Source organism: Rattus norvegicus, chromosome 4 (genome assembly GCF_036323735.1).
Source record: "Rattus norvegicus strain BN/NHsdMcwi chromosome 4, GRCr8, whole genome shotgun sequence".
Classification (NCBI taxonomy): Eukaryota; Metazoa; Chordata; class Mammalia; order Rodentia; family Muridae; genus Rattus; species Rattus norvegicus.
In genome coordinates this window covers 142,698,616-142,718,186 of record NC_086022.1, presented here as the reverse complement: position 1 = coordinate 142,718,186, position 19,571 = coordinate 142,698,616, and the positions used below count along the sequence as shown (strand labels likewise).

At 43.2% G+C, this 19,571-nt stretch overlaps 1 protein-coding gene across 2 annotated transcripts in view; it reads left to right on the top strand.

Moving 5' to 3' along the window:
* The first annotated feature begins 1,460 nt into the window (after positions 1–1,460).
* Sumf1 (sulfatase modifying factor 1) overlaps positions 1,461–19,571 on the top strand; it is an 81,961-nt gene continuing 63,850 nt past the window's right edge. Inside the window, exons 1-2 of one of the 2 annotated variants that reach the window (XM_039107827.2) lie at positions 1,461–1,747; positions 17,274–17,447. In XM_039107827.2, coding sequence (XP_038963755.1) covers positions 1,484–1,747; positions 17,274–17,447 — 438 coding nt within the window. In that variant the 5' untranslated portion in view covers positions 1,461–1,483. The remainder of the gene's footprint in view (positions 1,748–17,273; positions 17,448–19,571) is intronic. The other variant, NM_001108639.1, reaches the window with a different exon arrangement.

The window sequence follows — 19,571 nt, the reverse complement described above, 5'->3', positions numbered from 1 at the left end:
TCACCCCCTTCTATGCTCTGGCCTCTTTCCATAGATTCTGATAAACTATTCCATTTTTCTTTTCTTTCTTTCTTTCTTTCTTTTTTTTTTTCAGAGCTGGGGACCGAACCCAGGGCCTTGCGTTTGCTAGGCAAGCGCTCTACCACTGAGCTAAATCCCCAACTCCAAACTATTGCATTTTAAAAACTACTTATTTTTTTTTTATTTTATGTGCATTGGTGTTTTGTCTGCATGTGTATCAGTGTGAAGGTGTCAGGTCTTGGAGTTACAGTTGCGAGCTGCCTTGTGTGTGCTAGGCATTGAACACAGGTCCTCTGGAAGAGCAGTTAGTCCTCTTCTGTTGCTGAACCATCTCTTTGCCAAGTGTTGTCTTTTTAGTAAGTTACCAGGTGATGCTCTTACTGCCCTTCTTCTTCTTCTTCTTCTTCTTCTTCTTCTTCTTCTTCTTCTTCTTCTTCTTCTTCTTCTTCTTCTCCTTCTCCTTCTCCTTCTCCTTCTCCTTCTCCTTCTCCTTCTCCTTCTCCTTCTCCTTCTCCTTCTCCTTCTCCTTCCTCTTCCTCTTCCTCTTCCTCTTCCTCTTCTCCTTCCTCTTCCTCCTCTTCCTCCTCTTTCTTCTTCTCTCTCCCTCTCTCCCTCTCTTTCCCTCCCTTGTGTCTCCCCCCACCCCCACCCCCCACCCTCGTGTGCCTGTGTGCCCTTTCTCTTTTTTTCCATATCCTCAGCTTGGTGCTATCCTTGGCCTTGGTCCTTGGGGTCAGTGAACTCACCCAAGGGCAATTCCCAATAAACCCGTTTTAAATACACTCTAATCTGGTATTTACTGGTCTAGTTCACCAGTGGAGAAAAAAAACATACCAGTCCAAGTGTTATTTTACACATCCCTATAGTCTAGATTTCCCTAACTCCACTCATTAGCGTATTGTCATTCATTATGCTCATTTTCCTGTTTGAGTCCATTTCCTGAATTGCTTATTGGGCTTAAAATTAGATTCCTTGGATTTAGATTTTGGTTTTCACATGTTTGATACGTGCTTTGAGCAGGTCACTTAATTGTCCTGTTAACCCAATATAGTAGGATCACTGTGAGGATTAAGTACTTTTTTTCTTTTTTTCTTTTTTTCGGAGCTGGGGACCGAACCCAGGGCCTTGTGCTTGCTAGGCAAGTGCTGTACCACTGAGCTAAATCCCCAACCCCAGGATTAAGTACTTTTAAAAATGAAGTGTTTATGTACTTTGGTACTGGTGCTTAACAAATGCTGAATAAATACTAGTTTTCAACCACGAAACTAGAGAGGGGGACATTGTTTGCGGAAGGCCTTGAATATAGTAGAGTTTTGTTGTGTTTTCCATGCTTTTAGCATTAGCAGGCGAACTCCAGAAACTACCTGGAAGCAGTCTCAGCCTATTTATTAAGTCAGCCAAAGCCACTGCTTTAAACACCTCAGGTCACGTGACGCCGTGGATCACATGACTGGAGAACAACATGGCTGCGCCCGCGGGAGAGCCTGCTCCCCGCTGCTGTACAGGGCTGGCTCAGGTCTTCTTGCTGCTGGTGCTGGCGTGCGGGGCAGCGGGGAGCGATGAGGCCGAGGCCGGGGAAGGTGCGGTGTCCCTCGCTGGTTCCTGCGGCTGCGGAACGCCCCAGAGGGCTGGGGCCCATGGCAGCTCGGCGGCCGCGCAGCGCTACTCCCGGGAGGCGAATGCCCAGGGCCTGACCTCGGGCCCACGATCGCTCGCTCTCACTAAGGTGCACCTTCCGTTCTTGGGGCGTGTGGGTGCTGGCGGGCTGCCGTATGAGGCCTGGCTCTGCCAGAATAGGGGTGATTAGGAACTCCTGGGGAGGGTCTAATCACACCCCAAGTCTCTTACCTACAGATCTCATTTGACAGGAGTCCTCTTCCCTATTCCTCCCCACTAGGAGGTGGGCAGGGGTTTGTGGCTGTGTTTGCCACTGAGACTTAGCTTACCTTGACGACTGTTGTCCACTCTTACTCCTTCTTGCCCACTTCCCCCTTTCTCCACTCTGCCCTCTTGCTGAAGAAATACGAATTTAAAGTCTGATGGATTCAAGTTTAAATTCTCAGTTCTTGTTTTAGTACCTGTGGAAACGGTCTCCAACACTGCCTTAAACTCACTCTGTTTGGCAGACTTGTATTTATTCTGTTGTGCTTAGCACTTCGAGTGCAAAGAAGTATAAAGCCAAGTGTATTGTATTACTTTTATTTATGTCTATGCGTAGTGCCTAGGCGTGTTAGATGTCAGTATGTGTGGATGAAAACAGTGAACAAAGAAATGGTTCTTCATTCTACTTGCTAGCTTTAGGAAGTTCACCTCGGGCGCTCTGAATAAAACTAACACTCTTTTTGTATCCTATCCAGTCTGTTCTTGTTTCCCGGATCACTTTTCTTTCCTCTATGTTAATTCGCACGAAGGTTCAGGATTTGGTGAGGGGGTAACATCTCCTCTGGGTCTTAACCTGATGCTTCCTTTCCTCCCTTTCGATATTTCCAGAGATTGACCCAGTGGTAGTTAACACTGCAACAACTAAAGATGCCTGTCTATAAATCCCCACAGCATATCTTTGGGGGCAGGTGCCCAATGGCAGCTTGTCTTCTATTTTGCTTACTGTCGTGTTATTTTCCTGTTATCTACTTGATGATGGAAAGAGTTTTAGATTTGTTTTATTCTCTATGGATTTGCCCCCGTCCTTCCAACCCAGTGCCTAACCTATTTTAGGCATTCTGTAATATCTCTTGAGCGATGTTTTGTCTGTTTTTTGTTGTTGTTGTTGTTTTTGGTATTTACAGTATTTCGAGGCTATTTCAGGGGTAAAGGCTGTCAGATACTTTTCAAAGGGATCCTTTGTAAATTTATACTTCTACTGCATCCACCCAAAGAATCCTGTACAGTGCATCATCTTCCGGGTCATAAGTGAGGCAACTGAAGCTTCATGAGTCAAATCTTAGTGATGGTAATTTGAATGTTACTCCACCTATGAGAAGTGTCTGTGTAGTGTGGCTGGGTAAAGCCTCGTGTAGCAATGTTGCTGTTGGCATAAAGATATTTTTTGCGGGGGGGGGCTGGGCCTTTTATGCTATGTTCAAGGAGTAGAAAGTAGGAAATGGAAAAAAAGCCTTACAAAATAATTTTATATGAGTTGATTTTATTATTATGCACAAAACAAAAAAAATCACACAGTAGCAAATGGAATCAGGATAGGTTAAAGTGAGGGAGGGAGAGATTTATGGATTCTCTATAATTGGGAAGTTGAGATGGCACAGGACGGTGGACACAGCTGGATCCAGTGCATCAGGCAGCATCCCCAGGCCCATTGTTGGCTGTCCCTTAGCCATCTTACTTTACTGTAGCTCTGTTTTTATAGAGAACATCCCATCTGCTAAACCAGTTGGAAGAGGAAGAGTTTCTTCTTGGTGGTTCCAGGAAAAGTTACCAGATAAACTTTGAGCCATCATCATCCTGTTCCAAGTTGAATCTTTGTGGTCAGAAGAATGCCAGGATTGGCTGGGTTGGAATATATACATTGAACTAATAAATTGTCCCATGCTGTTTAAACTCACTGAGAAGTGATGTTGGCTTCCCCGTGTTAGACCCAAGCATGTTTGTCTTCAGAGTGTTCTTCAAGATCCCTGACCACAGAATGGATGAAACAGTGTATCCTTGAATACTGGTAAGAGATACTTTCCCAGGAAGGGAACTCAGCTACTCCTTATTTCTTGATACAAAAGGGATAAACAAATCGGGTGCTGGGAATGGCTAGTGGGAAGTCTGACCTAGGAGAAGACTTTCTGCCTTGGATACTTTTTTGTTGAACAAAGGCTCCATCTGACTCTTTGATGCTTTGAGCTTTCCTAGACAGTTTTTGCTGACTACTGTATCTGATATCATGTTCTACAAGCCTGCTGTTTACCTAATAAACTCACTCACTGGAGCCTGGAAACCTGGAAACATAGTTGTTCTGGGTCACTGTGCATGCTGAACTCAGGCCTTTGTGACAGGACATGTAGCAGTGTCAACCATCTTGGGTCACACATGTCTAGTGAGCTTTTTTTTTTCTTTATTAACTTGAATATTTCTTATTTACATTTCGATTGTTATTCCCTTTCCCGGTTTCCAGGCCAACATCCTCCTAACCCCTCCCCCTCCCCTTCTTTATGGGTGTTCCCCTCCCCATCCTCCCCGAATTGCCACCCTCCCCCCAACAATCACGTTCACTGGGGGTTCAGTCTTAGCAGGACCCAGGGCTTCCCCTTCCACTGGTGATCTTACTAGGATATTCATTGCTACCTATGAGGTTGGAGCCCAGGGTCAGCCCATGTATAGTTTTTGGATAGTGGGTTAATCCCTGGAAGCTCTGGTTGGTTGGCATTGTTGTTCATATGGGGTCTCCAGCCCTTTCAAGCTCTTCCGGTACTTTCTCTGATTCCTTCAACGGGGGTCCTATTCTCAGTTCAGTGGTTTGCTGCTGGCATTCGCCTATGTATTTGCTGTATTCTGGCTGTGTCTCTCAGGAGCGATCTACATCCGGCTCCTGTCGGTCTGCACTTCTTTGCTTCATCCATCTTGTCTAATTGGGTGGCTGTATATGTATGGGCCACATGTGGGGCAGGCTCTGAATGGGTGTTCCTTCAGTCTCTGTTTTAATCTTTGCCTCCCATCCCCTGCCCAGGGTATTCTTGTTCCCCTTTTAAAGAAGGAGTGAAGCATTTGCATTTTGATCATCCGTCTTGAGTTTCATGTGTTCTATGCATCTAGGGCAATTCAAGCATTTGGGCTAATAACCACTTATCAAAGAGTGCATACCATGTGTGTTTTTCTGTGATTGGGTTAGCTCACTCAGGATGATATTTTCCAGTTCCATCCATTTGTCTATGAATTTCATAAAGGCATTGTTTTTGATAGCTGAGTAATATTCCATTGTGTAGATGTACCACATTTTCTGTATCCATTCCTCTGTTGAAGGGCATCTGGGTTCTTTCCAGCTTCTGGCTATTATAAATAAGGCTGCTATGAACATAGTGGAGCACGTGTCTTTTTTATATGTTGGGGCATCTTTTGGGTTTATGCCCAAGAGAGGTATAGGTGGGCCCTCAGGTAGTTCAATGTCCAATTTTCTGAGGAACCTCCAGACTGATTTCCAGAATGGTTGTACCAGTCTGCAATCCCACCAACAATGGAGGAGTGTTCCTCTTTCTCCACATCCTCCCTAGCATTTGCTGTCACCTGAGTTTTTGATCTTAGCCATTCTCACTGGTGTGAGGTGAAATCTCAGGGTTGTTTTGATTTGCATTTCCCTTATGACTAAAGATGTTGAACATTTCTTTAGGTGTTTCTCAGCCATTCGGCATTCCTCAGCTGTGAATTCTTTGTTTAGCTGTGAACCCCATTTTTAATAGGGTTATCTGTCTCCCTGCAGTCTAACTTCTTGAGTTCTTTGTATATTTTGGATATAAGCCCTCTATCTGTTGTAGGATTGGTAAAGATCTTTTCGCAATCTGTTGGTTGCTGTTTTGTCCTAACCACAGTGTCTTTTGCCTTACAGAAGCTTTGGAATTTTATGAGATCCCATTTGTCGAGTCTTGATTCTAGAGCATAAGCCATTGCTGTTTTGTTCAGGCAATTTTCTCCAGTGCCCATGTATTCGAGATGCTTCCCCACTTTTTCTTCTATTAGTTTGAGTGGATCTGGTTTGATGTGGAGGTCCTTGATCCACTTGGACTTAAGCTTTGTACAGGGTGATAAGCATGGATCGATCTGCATTCTTCTACATGTTGCCCTCCAGTTGAACCAGCACCATTTGCTGAAAATGCTATCTTTTTTCCATTGGATGGTTTTGGCTTCTTTGTCAAAAATCAAGTGACCATAGGTGTGTGGGTTCATTTCTGGGTCTTCAATTCTATTCCATTGGTCTATCTGTCTGTCTCTGTACTAATACCATGCAGTTTTTATCACTATTGCTCTGTAATACTGCTTGAGTTCAGGGATAGTGATTCCCCCTGAAGTCCTTTTATTGTTGAGGATAGTTTTAGCTATCCTGGGTTTTTTGTTATTCCAGATGAATTTGCAAATTGTTCTGTCTAACTCTTTGAAGAATTGGATTGGTATTTTGATGGGGATTGCATTGAATCTGTAGATCATTTTTGGTAAAATGGTCATTTTTACTATATTAATCCTGCCAATCCATGAGCATGGGAGATCTTTCCATCTTCTGAGATCTTCAATTTCTTTCCATAGAGGCTTGAGGTTCTGATCATACAGATTTTTCACTTGCTTTGTTACAGTCACAGTGAGGTATTTTATATTACTTGGGACTATTAAGAAGGGTGTTGTTTCCCTAATTTCTTTCTCGGCTTGTTTCTCTTTTGTGTAGGGAAAGGCTACTGATTTATTTGAATTAATTTTATACCCAGCCACTTTGTTGAAGGTGTTTATCAGGTTTAGTAGTTCTCTGGTGGAACTTTTGGGATCACTTAAATATACTATCATATCATCTGCAAATAGTGATATTTTGACTTCTTCTTTTCCAGTCTGTATCCCCTTGACCTCCTTTTGTTGTCTGATTGCTCTGGCTAGAACTTCAAGAACTATATTGAATAAGTAGGGAGAGAGTGGGCAGCCTTGTCTAGTCCCTGATTTTAGTGGGATTGCTTCAAGTTTCTCTCCATTTAGTTTAATGTTAGCAACTGGTTTGCTGTATATGGCTTTTACTATGTTTAGGTATGGGCCTTGAATTCCTATTCTTTCCAGGACTTTTATCATGAAGGGGTGTTGAATTTTGTCAAATGCTTTCTCAGCATCTAATGAAATGATCATGTGGTTTTGTTCTTTCAGTTTGTTTTTATAATGGATCACGTTGATGGTTTTTTGTGTATTAAACCATACCTGCATGCCTGGGATGAAGCCTACTTGATCATGGTGGATGATTGTTTTGATGTGCGCTTGGATTCGGTTTGCCAGAATTTTATTGAGTATTTTTGCGTCGATATTCATAAGGGAAATTGGTCTGAAGTTCTCTTTCTTTGTTGTGTCTTTGTGTGGTTTAGGTATAAGAGTAATTGTGGCTTCATAGAAGGAATTCGGGAGTGCTCCATCTGTTTCAATTTTGTGGAATAGTTTGGATAGTATTGGTATGAGGTCTTCTATGAAGGTCTGATAGAATTCTGCACTAAACCCGTCTAGACCTGGGTTCTTTTTGGTTGGGAGACCTTTAATGACTGCTTCTATTTCGTTAGGAGTTATGGGGTTGTTTAACTGGTTTATCTGTTCCTGATTTAACTTCGGTACCTGGTATCTGTCTAGGAAATTGTCCATTTCCTGCAGATTTTCAAGTTTTGTTGAATATAGGCTTTTGTAGTAGGATCTGATGATTTTTTGAATTTCCTCTGTTTCTGTAGTTATGTCTCCCTTTTCATTTCTAACTTAGTTAATTTGGACACACTCTCTGTGTCCTTTCATTAGTCTGGCTAAGGGTTTATCTATCTTGTTGATTTTCTCAAAGAACCAACTTTTTGTTCTGTTGATTCTTTCTATGGTCCTTTTTGTTTCTACTTGGTTGATTTCAGCTCTGAGTTTGATTATTTCCTGCCTTCTACTCCTCCTGGGTGTATTTGCTTCTTTTTGTTCTAGAGCTTTTAGGTGTGCTGTCAAGCTGGTGACATATGCTCTTTCCTGTTTCTTTCTGCAGGCACTCAGAGCTATGAGTTTTCCTCTTAGCACAGCTTTCATTGTGTCCCATAAGTTTGGTTATGTTGTACCTTCATTTTCATTAAATTCTAAGAAGTCTTTAATTTCTTTCTTTATTTCTTCCTTGACCAGGTTATCATTCAGAAGAGCATTGTTCAACTTCCACGTATATGTGGGCATTCTTCCCTTATTGTTATTAAAGACCAGCTTTAGCCCGTGGTGGTCTGATAGGACGCATGGGATTATTTCTATCTTTCTGTATCTGTTGAGGCCCATTTTATGACCAATTATATGATCAATTTTGGAGAAAGTACCATGAGGTGGTGAGAAGAATGTATGTCCTTTTGCTTTAGGATAGAATGTTCTATAAATATCTATTAAGTCCATTTGGTTCATGACTTCTATTAGTCTGTCTATGTCTCTTTTTAATTTCTGTTTTCATGACCTGTCCATTGATGAGAGTGGGATGTTGAAATCTCCCACTATTATTGTGTGAGGTGCAATATGTGTTTTGAGCTTTAGTAAGGTTTCTTTTATGTATGTAGGTGCCCTTGTATTTGGAGCATAGATGTTTGGGATTAAGAGTTCATCTTGGTAGATTTTTCCTTTGATGAATATGAAGTGTCCTTCCTTATGTTTTTTGATTGATGACTTTTGGTTGAAAATCGATTTTATTCGATACTAGAATGGCTACTCCAGCTTGCATCGTCAGACTATTTGCTTGGAAAGTTGTTTTCCAGCCTTTTACTCTGAGGTAGTGTCCATGTCTTTGACTCTGAGGTGTGTTTCCTATAGGCAGCAAAATGTTGGGTCCTCCAGTTTGTTAATCTCTGTCTTTTTATTGGGGAATTGAGTCCATTGATGTTGAGAGATATTAAGGGATAGTGATTATTGCTTCCTGTTATATTCATATTTGGATGTGAGGTTATGTTTGTGTGCTTTTCTTCTCTTTGTTTTGTTGCCAAGACGATTAGTTTCTTGCTTTTCCTAGGGTGTTGCTTCCCTCCTTATGTTGGGCTTTACCATTTATTATCCTTTGTAGTGCTGGATTTGTAGAAAGATATTGTGTAAATTTGGTTTTGTCATGGAATATCTTTGTTTTTCCATCTATGTTAATTGAGATTTTGCAGGATACAGTAACCTGGGCTAGCATTTTTCTTCTCTTAGGGTCTGTATGACATCTGTCCAGGATCTTTTGGCTTTCATTGTCTCTGGCGAGAAGTCTGCTGTGATTCTGATAGGTCTGCCTTTATATGTTACTTGACCTTTTTCCCTTACTGCTTTTAATATTCTTTCTTTATTTTGTGCATTTGGTGTTTTGACTATTATGTGACAGGAGGAGTTTCTTTTCTGGTCCAATCTATTTGGAGTTCTATAGGCTTCTTGTACGTTTATGGGTATCTCTTTCTTTAGGTTAGGGAAGTTTTCTTCTATGATTTTGTTGAAGATATTTACTGGTCCTTTGAGCTGGGAGTCTTCACTCTTTTCTGTACCTGTTATCCTTAGGTTTGATCTTCTCATTGCGTCCTGGATTTCCTGTATGTTTTGGACCATTAGCTTTTTCCGTTTTACATTATCTTTGACAGTTGAGTCAATGATTTCTATGGAATCTTCTGCTCCTGAGATTCTCTCTTCTCTCTCTTGTATTCTGTTGGTGAAGCTCGTATCTACAGCTCCTTGTCTCTTCCTTTGGTTTTCTATATCCAGGGTTGTTTCCCTTTTTGCTTTCTTGATTGCTTCTATTTCCATTTTTAGTTCCTTCAACTGTTTGATTGTGTTTTCCTGGAATTCTTTCAGGGATTTTTGTGATTCCTCTCTATAGGCTTCTACTTGTTTATTTATGATTTCCTGCTTTTCTCTAAGGGAGTTCTTCATGTCTTTCTTGAAGTCCTCCAGCATCATGATCAAATATGATTTTAAATCTAGATCTTGCTTTTCTGGTATGTTTGGATATTCAATGTTTGCTTTGGTGGGAGAATTGGGCTCCGATGATGCCATGTAGTCTTGATTTCTGTTGCTTGGGTTCCTGTGCTTGCCTTTTGCCATCAGATTATCTTTGGTGTTACTTTGTTCTGCTATTTCTGACAGTGGCTAGACTGTACTATAGGCCTGTGTGTCAGGAGTGCTGTAGACCTGTTTTCCTGTTTTCTTTCAGCCAGTTATGGGGACAGAGTGTTCTGCTTTCGGGCGTGTAGTTTTTCCTGTCTACTTGTCTTCAGCTGTTCTGAGTTTACCAGGCAGGTTGCTTGGAGCAGAAAAGTTGGTCTTACCTGTTGTCCCTCGGCTCAAGTTTGCACGTGGGGTGTTGCTTTTGAACTCTCCGTGAGGGCGGCAACCAGGAGGGCCTGCACTGCCTTTTCCGGGAGCCCCGGTGAACCGGGGTCCCAGATGGCACTAGGTGTTTTCCTCTGGAGTCAGAAATGTGGGCAGAGTGTAGTCTCTTCTGGCTTCCCAGGCGTGTCTGCCTCTCTGAAGGTTTAGCTCTCCCTCCCACGGGATTTGGGTGCAGAGAACTGTTGATCCGGTCCCTTCAGGTCCTGGCGGTGTCTGGAGCGCAGAGGACCTGCAGCTCCAGTGCCCCTATCTCTCTAGTGAGCTTTTGAGAAGTGATTTTTTTCTTCAAATGAGACTTTGGATGCTTCTGTTGAGTATGCAAAACTAACAGTTGCTCACAGTGTGGTTCTGTGGTAACGGAATGATTCTTGGCTACTTTATGTTTCAATTTTTTAAAGCTGCATTGTTGTACATATGGGGTCTCGAGCCCCTTCAAGCTCTTCCAGTTCTTTCTCTGATTCCTTCAACGGGGGTCTTATTCTCAGTTCAGTGGTTTGCTGCTGGCATTCGCCTCTGTATTTGCTGTATTCTGGCTGTGTCTCTCAGGAGCGATCTACATCCGGCTCCTGTCGGTCTGCACTTCTTTGCTTCATCCATCTTGTCTAATTGGGTGGCTGTATATGTATGGGCCACATGTGGGGCAGGCTCTGAATGGGTGTTCCTTCAGTCTCTGTTTTAATCTTTGCCTCTCTCTTCCCTGCCAAGGGTATTCTTGTTCCCCTTTTAGAGAAGGAGTGAAGCATTCACATTTTGATCATCCGTCTTGAGTTTCATTTGTTCTAGGCATCTAGGGTAATTCAAGCATTTGGGCTAATAGCCACTTATCAATGAGTGCATACCATGTACCCAATCACAGAAAGACATACATGGAGTCAGATCTTTTTATCTACCTTTACACGTGCTCTGGGGGATCATGTTCAGTTTGCTAGGCTTGTGCAGTTAGTGGCCTAACCCTCTGAGCCATCTCAGCAGCCCCTTAAGTCTATCGTGAGTGGTGGCAGCACAAGCAGCAGAGGGTTTGAATTCCCCTTTAGACACAGGGGAGAGTGGAGTATTGGATACTGTTCTTCCCATGAAGACACAAATGGTGTTTTAATTTATCATGAGGTCCAGAGAGTGAAACAACTGGATAAATCAGATATCACTAGAATGGACATTTTACATTAGTAGCACAGATAACTTGATTGGATAAGTTAAAAATTGTGATCTACTTAGAGCATCCTAGAGCTGTTTTTTTTTTTTTTTTTTTTTTTTTAATTTCTTTTTTTTTTTTTTTCGGAGCTGGGGACCGAACCCAGGGCCTTGCGCTTCCTAGGCGAGCGCTCTACCACTGAGCCAAATCCCCAACCCCCCTAGAGCTGTTTTTTAATCTATATTCTCCAGAATGGAAATTTGGCCTGTTCAGTGTTCTCTGTCTTTGTTGGTTAATCAAAGAGGGAAAAGAAACTGGTCCAGGAGTCCACAGGGCAAGCAAGCTGCGATGGTGTTAGTATTGCTGGTGTTCACCTTGAGGGAGAAGGGTTTAAACAATAATTAGTAACCATAGGAAGTCCGATGGCTCCAGCATAAGTGAGTACACAGGTTCCTTTGGGCTGTGGGTTTGAGCTGAAGGACATGAACCTTATTCTGACAGCAAGACCTTGCCATCTGTAGACTTGATTTTTTTTTCTTTATCCCATTTTCTTTAACTCTTTTATGACATTTTGGAGGGGGGGCTACTTACAATGTAGCCCAGGCTAGCTTAAATCCATGATACTCATGCCTTTCCAAGTGCTGTGATATCAGCAACAAATACAGCTTTTAAAAAAATCTTTGGGGTTGGGGATTTAGCTCAGTGGTAGAGCGCTTGCCTAGGAAGCGCAAGGCCCTGGGTTCGGTCCCCAGCTCCGAAAAAAAGAACCAAAAAAAAAAAAAAATCTTTGATGGGATCTTATGACTCATTTTAAGACTAATTTTTTAAAGTATTCTTTTATTTTATGAGTACACTGTAGCTGTTTTCAGACACATCAGAAAGGGGCATCAGATCCCATTATAGATGGTTGTGAGCCACCATGTGGTTGTTGGGAATTGAACTCAGGACCTTTGGAAGAGCAGTCAGTGCTCTTAACCACTGAGCCATCTCTCCATCCCTTTAAGACTATTTTAATATTTATGATTTCAAATTATGTTTATGTGTGAGTATTCGCACATGTGTGCAAGTGCCCAAACCAGTGTTGTGTAACATTATTCCTGGGGAGACATAAATATCTATTCACGCCCGACAGAGAATTGATGACAGACCAAAGTAAAGATACCACCAAAATCCAACTACAGGAGCAGAAATGGCTCAAAGCTAACTGCATTGCCAAAACACAGCATGGGAGTCAGCTCACATAAAACAGGGAACCTGGAGCACACTGCGTACCCGGCATGCAGTTTCAACAGGCTGGAGAGTGTTGGCTGGCGCCTGGTTCTTCTAGGGTAGTCCAACTAGTTTGACAGTGTCTCTGAGCAGTTCTCACTGCTTAAATATGCTAAGGAGAGAGGGCCCTTGTGAATCCGGTCAGTTTCAGAGACTTCCATCAATGTTTCTATGTCTTTCTGTGCTTAGTGAGCATCCCTGAAGGAAGAGTGCTTCATCCCTTACAGCATCCTGTGTTTTCACCTCTCTGTAAGCATCCTGTATTTTAAGGAGCTTCCTTCCAAGGTGGAAGGTTTTTTTTTCCTTTTTTTTTCAGATCTGGGGACCGAACCCAGGGCCTTGCGCTTGCTAGGCAAACGCTCTACCACTGAGCTAAATCCCCAACCCCAAGGTGGAAGGTTTTAATCTAGCCAAATAGTGCCATTCAACAGGAGGCCGGGAGCGGCTATTGAACCCCTGAAGTTGGTGTTAAGGGTTGTCCCACTTGATGTGGGTGCGGGGAACTGAAGTCAGGTCCTCTAAAAGCATGTGCTCCTAACCACAGAGCCCCCTTTCTAGCTCCTATTTTAAAGCTACTATTGAAACTTCTGTTTGAAATCTTATGTTTTTCTACTTCTTTTCATAGCTGTTTAAAAAAAAATTCTACTCTTTTCCTAAGGACAGTGGAATCTGTGTCTGAGGTGTTCTAGAGTATTGAGGATAATGAGTTCATCCAGTTCTGCTCCTGAGCCAAGGCTATTGCAGGGTTCACTATGACACAGGCATGTAGCTCATGTCTTACAAATGAAGTGAACTTCTGATCATTTTACTTATGAATAATTCTAATGGTAACTTAGTCCTCATATTCATCATCTTACACAGTCAGTCAGTGAAGATCATTTGCACTTTGACTTTGGATACTTGTGCCAGGTATGCTGGAGGTTTTAAAATGAAAAGTTTGTTTTGGCTTTATAAGGTACCTAAGATATTGGTAAGGAGAAAATATGTAACTAAAGAGGCTGTGAAGATAGTTCAGATGGTAAAGTGCTTGCCCTGCATACATGAGCAAAGGCATTGCCCACATATAAAGGTGGCTGTGGTGACATGTGTTTTAATTCCAGTACTAGGAGGAAAGCGACAGGAAGATACCTGAGGCAAGGTGAGCACCAGACTAAAGAGAGATCTTATCTTAATGGAACTGGATTGTAATCCTGAAGGGGTGTGTGTGTGTGTGTGTGTGTGTGTGTGTGTCTGTCTGTCTGTCTGTCTGTCTGTCTGTCTGTGATTGGCCATGAGCACATATACATATGTGTGCTCACATGTACACTTGTATACACAAACATGTGAATACATAAATAAAGCCTTAAGAAGAAACTGTAATTATGATACTTTGTGTGTGTGTGTGTGTGTGTGTGTGTGTGTGAGAGAGAGAGAGAGAGAGAGAGAGAGAGAGAGAGAGAGAGAGAATATGAATGGGGGGGAGGAGAGAGGAGATATTCATCAGAGGAAGCGAAATCCCTACACAGCTAAGGAAGGATGCATGGCAGGAGCAGCCCCAGAGGGGATGATCCCTGAACAAGGACATAATTTCCAAAGAGACAAAATAGCTTAGGGAACTTACCAGCCAAGTTCAAGTATGAGGTGCTGATAGATTCTGATGTTTTGATACTGCATGACAAAATACGACAGACATTCCTGTATAATTTAAATAGGAAAGTAGATTTGATCAGGTTCACACTTGGATTTGTTGATTAGTAAGTTTATCCAGGTATTTATTTTGAGACAAGGTCTCACTGGGTAGCTCTGGCCATCCTGAAACTTGCTGGTCTTAAATTTATAGAGATCTGCTTCCCACTCCCTGCCTCCCTAGTGCTGGAATTAAAAGCATGGGCCATCATGCTTGGCTATTTTGCATTTTTTTTTGAAGTAGATGTTAGATTTACATGGTTCTAAAATTTTAAAAAATGGGTGTGGAGTGAGAAAAATGATTACTCACTAACACCATTCACCCCCAAGCAAAGGCAAGGGAATCTTACAATCTGTGGTCCCGCAGTCGCCTTACTTAACCTCCTCTCCTCTCACACACGGGTAACCTCACATCCTCTGTGCGCACCCTGCCTTCCTTCCATCACTCTGTCTTGGCGAGACGGCCCCATGCCATCCTATTAAGAATTTCCTCTTTTCCTTCTCATGTCTGCTTTGCTTTCTCTTTCTGCATGACCTCCTATTTGCTTCCACAACACTATGGATGCTTTAGCTTGTTTTCTATTTTTCTCCACGACACATCTGTGGTGCTGTGTCGGATACAGAATATGGATAATTTCAGTATTCTGGGTCCTAAATACTTGAGAAGTGAATGGCTGGAGGATTAAATGGGTGTCAGGAATGAGTAGAGGTGAATGGGTGAAGCTGGAGCCAGGGAGACCACGAGTAAGGTCACCTGAGACTGAAGAAGAGGGAGATCCAAGGAAGAGATGGACGTAGGAGAGCCAGTGAGGCTAGGAGACCTATGGATGCTGGGATTTGGGGGTAGACGGAGTCAGGGTCTGTTCTTGGAGCAGGACTGACTGATACATTAGACAATATATTTGGTACAAATCAGCTGAAAATCACATCGCTGAGAAGGCCCGTGGTTAAGACCACTTGCTGCTGTGGTAGAGGACCCAGGTTCAGCTGCAAGCAGCCACATGGCCGCTAACAACCCAGTTCCAGAAGATCCAATATCCTCTTCTGGCCTTGGCACTCCATGCTTGTGCTGTGCTGCACAGACATGCATGCAGGCAAGACACTATTTTAGAAAACAGCACTGTCGTGACTGGAAAATGCATGCACATGATTGAAGTAACCTCTGCAAAGCGGCTGTAGAAATGGAAGATAGGGCAAGTAGTCCTTCAATTCCCAACTCTGTTGCTGTCTGTTCTAACTTTTCTGTGGTTCTTGCAACTCGCCCACCCCAGCTAATCACCTCTGACTTTATTTTCTCTTTCTTTGGTTGGAACTCTGGTTTCTAGGTCAGAGACTTGACAGTTCACAAAATCTGACAGGCCTGTAAATCGACCTTTTTTCTCTCGTGATTTTAAAGCTCTACCTTGTGTCTACAGTGTTCCAACAGATAGTATAGTTGAAATCCTATTTTAATAAAGATATAATCCATTTATCATAAAATCCACTCTTTTGAAATGTGTAACTCAGTGATTTTATTTTTCAGTGAAATCAATACCACTATTGCTATCTTATTCCAGAACATTTCAGTGTCTCTGGAAGATGCACTGTATCCAGTAAGCAGCAATTTCCCATTCCTGATACCTCATAGCCCCTGGCTACTACAGACCTACTTTTTTGTCATTAATTTTTCTAGTTATTCACTTTATTTCCTTATTGAAGCCCCCTCTCTTCCAAGTCCTCTCCTCACACACCTTCTTCCGCTAATCCCTCTCCCCTTTTCCTCTGAGAAGGGGGAGGCCCCTCTGGATACCCACCCTGGCACATCTTCTCCCACAGAGGGCAGACAAGACATCCCAGTTAGGGGATAGGATCCACAGACAGGCAGCAGTCAGGGACAGCCCCTGTTGCAGTGGTTAGGGGACCTGCATGAAGACCAAGCTGCACATGTGCTACATCTGTGTGAGGGCCTAGGTCCAGCCACTCTTCAGTTGATAATTTAGTCTCTGGGAGCCCCCAAAGTCCAGGTTAGTTGACCCTGTTGCTGGCCTCCTTTCTGATTCCTTGCACTGTCTTGTTTTGAGTGTTCTATGATTTTAAAAATTTCAAATATATGTATGTTGTGCATGCCTATGTATTCATGTTTGCATGAGTGTGAGTGCATGTTCACATTGTATGTAGGCCAGAGGTCAGTGTTGAGCATCCTCCTCAGTTGCTCTTCTGCCTTGTTCCTTGGTGTAGAGGACCGAAGTCAAGGCCGGGGTCTCTGCTATGTCTAGTCTTAGTAGCAGGCATTCTCTGAGGATGGCCTCCTCTCTCCACCTCCTGAGCCTGGAATAGCAGGTGGGCTGCTCACCACCGCCTGGAACTCCAGCTCCAGAGGACCCAGCACCCTTGGTCCTCACAGGAGTCCCACACGTGAGCATACATGCACAGGAACCATGACATAGACACCCCCACATACATAAAAAAAAAGATACAAATCTTTAAAAAGGAACGAGTACAGTTTTCTCTTACCGCCATAGTCCACTCTTGCAGTTTTCCCTGAACTGTGTCCTTTGTATGTCCAAATCTGTTGTGAGGGTCAACTAGAAAGATCACTTCCCAAAGAATGTTCTCTTTTTTCTCTGACTTGTGATTCACTATCATTAATGTGAGGAGTGATTTTGCAAGTGTGTGTGTGTGTGTGTGTGTGTGTGTGTGTGTGTGTGTGTGTGTGTGTGTTTAAGATGGTGTTTGTTTGTATGGGTGCAGTTAGGTTATGTGGAGGCCAGAGGTTTACATTAGCTGTCTGCCTCAATTCCTTTTCATTTTATTTTATTTTATTATTTTATTTTTTGAGGAGCATCTTTCACTGAACCTTGAGATCATTGATTCAGTCAGATTTGCTGGCTGTTGAGCCCTTGAAATCCTCCTGTCTCCGACCCTGCATTCCCACCACTATTGGGGTTACAGATGTGAGCCACCATACCTCCCTTTTATGTGTCGGATAAGGATCCACACCCGGGTCCCCGAGTTTGTGCAGCAAGCGCTTTCCCATTGAATCATCTCTCACGACCTTGATCTTAGTAGTTTTGCACAGATTTCTTTGGTGGGGTTTTAAGCAGTGGACGTGTGCTATGTGCTGAGAGCTTCTTGGCCTCCACAGATACACTGCTTTGATGCATGATGCCCTGTGTTTCCCCTTTCGCTGCAGATGGTCCCCATCCCTGCTGGAGTATTTACAATGGGCACTGATGATCCTCAGATCAAGCAGGATGGAGAAGCCCCTGCCAGGAGAGTCACTGTCGATGCCTTTTACATGGATGCCTATGAAGTCAGCAACGCTGATTTTGAGAAGTTCGTGAACTCAACTGGCTATTTAACAGAGGTAATGGGATAGGGGATGGGAGGGAGAACTGGCTATTTTCCAGAACACCCAGGAAGGGTTTAACAGCAACAAACACTGAACACTTACTTTGTGCCCAGCACTGTGATGAACCCTTCCTTTCTTTCTTTCATCTAATTTCTCCCAGCAGCTCCATGATGTAACAGGCTGGGAGTCAACACTGATGCTACCTGACCTAACCATAGTACCGGTCAGTGATTGTAAGCAGTGTGGACACAGCCCAGTTCCTAACCCTACTCAGTACTGTGTTAGTGTTTTAATCCACCTGAGAGGGCTTCTGCTCACTAAGCTTTCTGAGAACACAGATGGCGGGTAATTCTTCTCAGCACACTTCAGACTGTGTGTCCCATAAGCATTACACATTTCATAAATGGTCAAGTGCCTCAGGGCAGCTCCTCGTTGTCGTGACTTTTTTCCAGTGTGCTGGTCACTCAGCCGCCTTTTCCAGGGGTCACTGAATCCGTGCAAGGATGTTGATTTTCTAGTTTATGACTGTTTCTCTGAGAATATCAAATGTACTTGGTTTCTAAATCCTGTCCCTTTTTATCTTTAAAACCGTTACCCTTTTATTCAGTTTGTGGAGACCCAACTTAAAAAAAATGGCTAACTCCCCCTCCCCCCCTTGTATTTAAAAAAATTCATTTGGGAATGAATGCCAAAGGCCAACCCAACATTTGGGTTCAGTTCTGCACCGCCTCAGTTCTTTGGAATTTCCTAAAATACACCAAGTGGTTGTAAATCTTGTTTGTGGATATTTGCAGTAAGCCAAAGTCTCTATTCTTTTTATTTCATATTCTTAGCTCAATTCATAATCTAAGTAAGAGCGAGAGGGAGAGGGGGAGGGAGGAGGGAGGGAGGGAGGGAGGAAGGGAAGAAAATAAGTGACCATAGAGGCTGGGCGAGGTATTGCATGTCCTGGATTTAGAGGTCCTGGTGGGGGGTTGGGGATTTAGCTCAGTGGTAGAGCGCTTGAAGGCCCTGGTTTCGGTCCCCAGCTCCGAAAAAAAGAAAAAAAAAATAGAGGTCCTGGTGGTTGTGAACTGCTGGTATCCCACTTTATTTTGTGAAAGGGTCTCTGTTTGAACCTGAAGAATGCACTTGTGGCTAGACTGACAGACCAGTGAGCCGGAATCCACCTAGCTCTGCCTCCCAAGCCTCTAGCACTGGATCACAGATGTGTGTAGCCACACTTGGCTTTTACTTGGTCAGTAAACATCAGGATACTTTGTGCTTTAACCACTGAGCCATGTCTCCAGCCCTCAGAACCCTAAGGAGGGAAGGCTTTACAGAGCAGATCTCTTCTGGGAGATTAGCTAGCAGGTGAGAATGGAAGGTATCTGAGAGTGAGTGAGGATGGGAAACACTGTATCCATGAAAAAGGACACACCATACCCATGAAACACAACAGTAGTCTCTGCTTTATCCCTACACCAGGCATGTGGTAGGTGTTGTATACGTGTTCCTTGAGTGACTAAGTGGCTTGGGTTGCTAGGCATCATGGTATCACTAGGAGCACAGGAATACTATCGGGGTGAAGAAAACTCATCTGTCATCAGTAAAAACAGTCTGGAGGCTCTTGTGAGGCCTGATGCACAGGGATCAAGAATCTTAACTTTACCTGGTGAGGATAGGTTTAGAAGGGGACACTGGGGACAATTCAAGTACTGGTCTTGGTTGAAGTGAAGGGCGGAGGAGCTCCATGTATTTCTCATGAGCTCGTTTTGTTAGAACTACTACATTTAACAGAGGCAGTTTGTTCTGGCCTCCTTCCAGCTCCATAATTAGAATCTCTGGGGTTGGTGAGCAGCAATCTGAGTCTTATCAAGCTGCTGTGTGAGCTCAACTGGACAACATGGGGAGTGGCTGGCCTAGTGTAAGAAGTCCACACAGGCCCATGCAGAGTTCTGGGGAGCCCGGGAAGGCAGCCCTTATGTTGCATGGATTCGGAAGAACAGTGGACTATGTAGAAGGAGAACTAGAAGAGTAGAGTCACAGGAACTAAAGGACAAGGATACAACTTTCAGATCAGATATCAATGAATATTTGCAATACCTCTGTCCAAAAATGATTAAAATAGAGATTTCCACCTGATGCTTAGATTGGTCC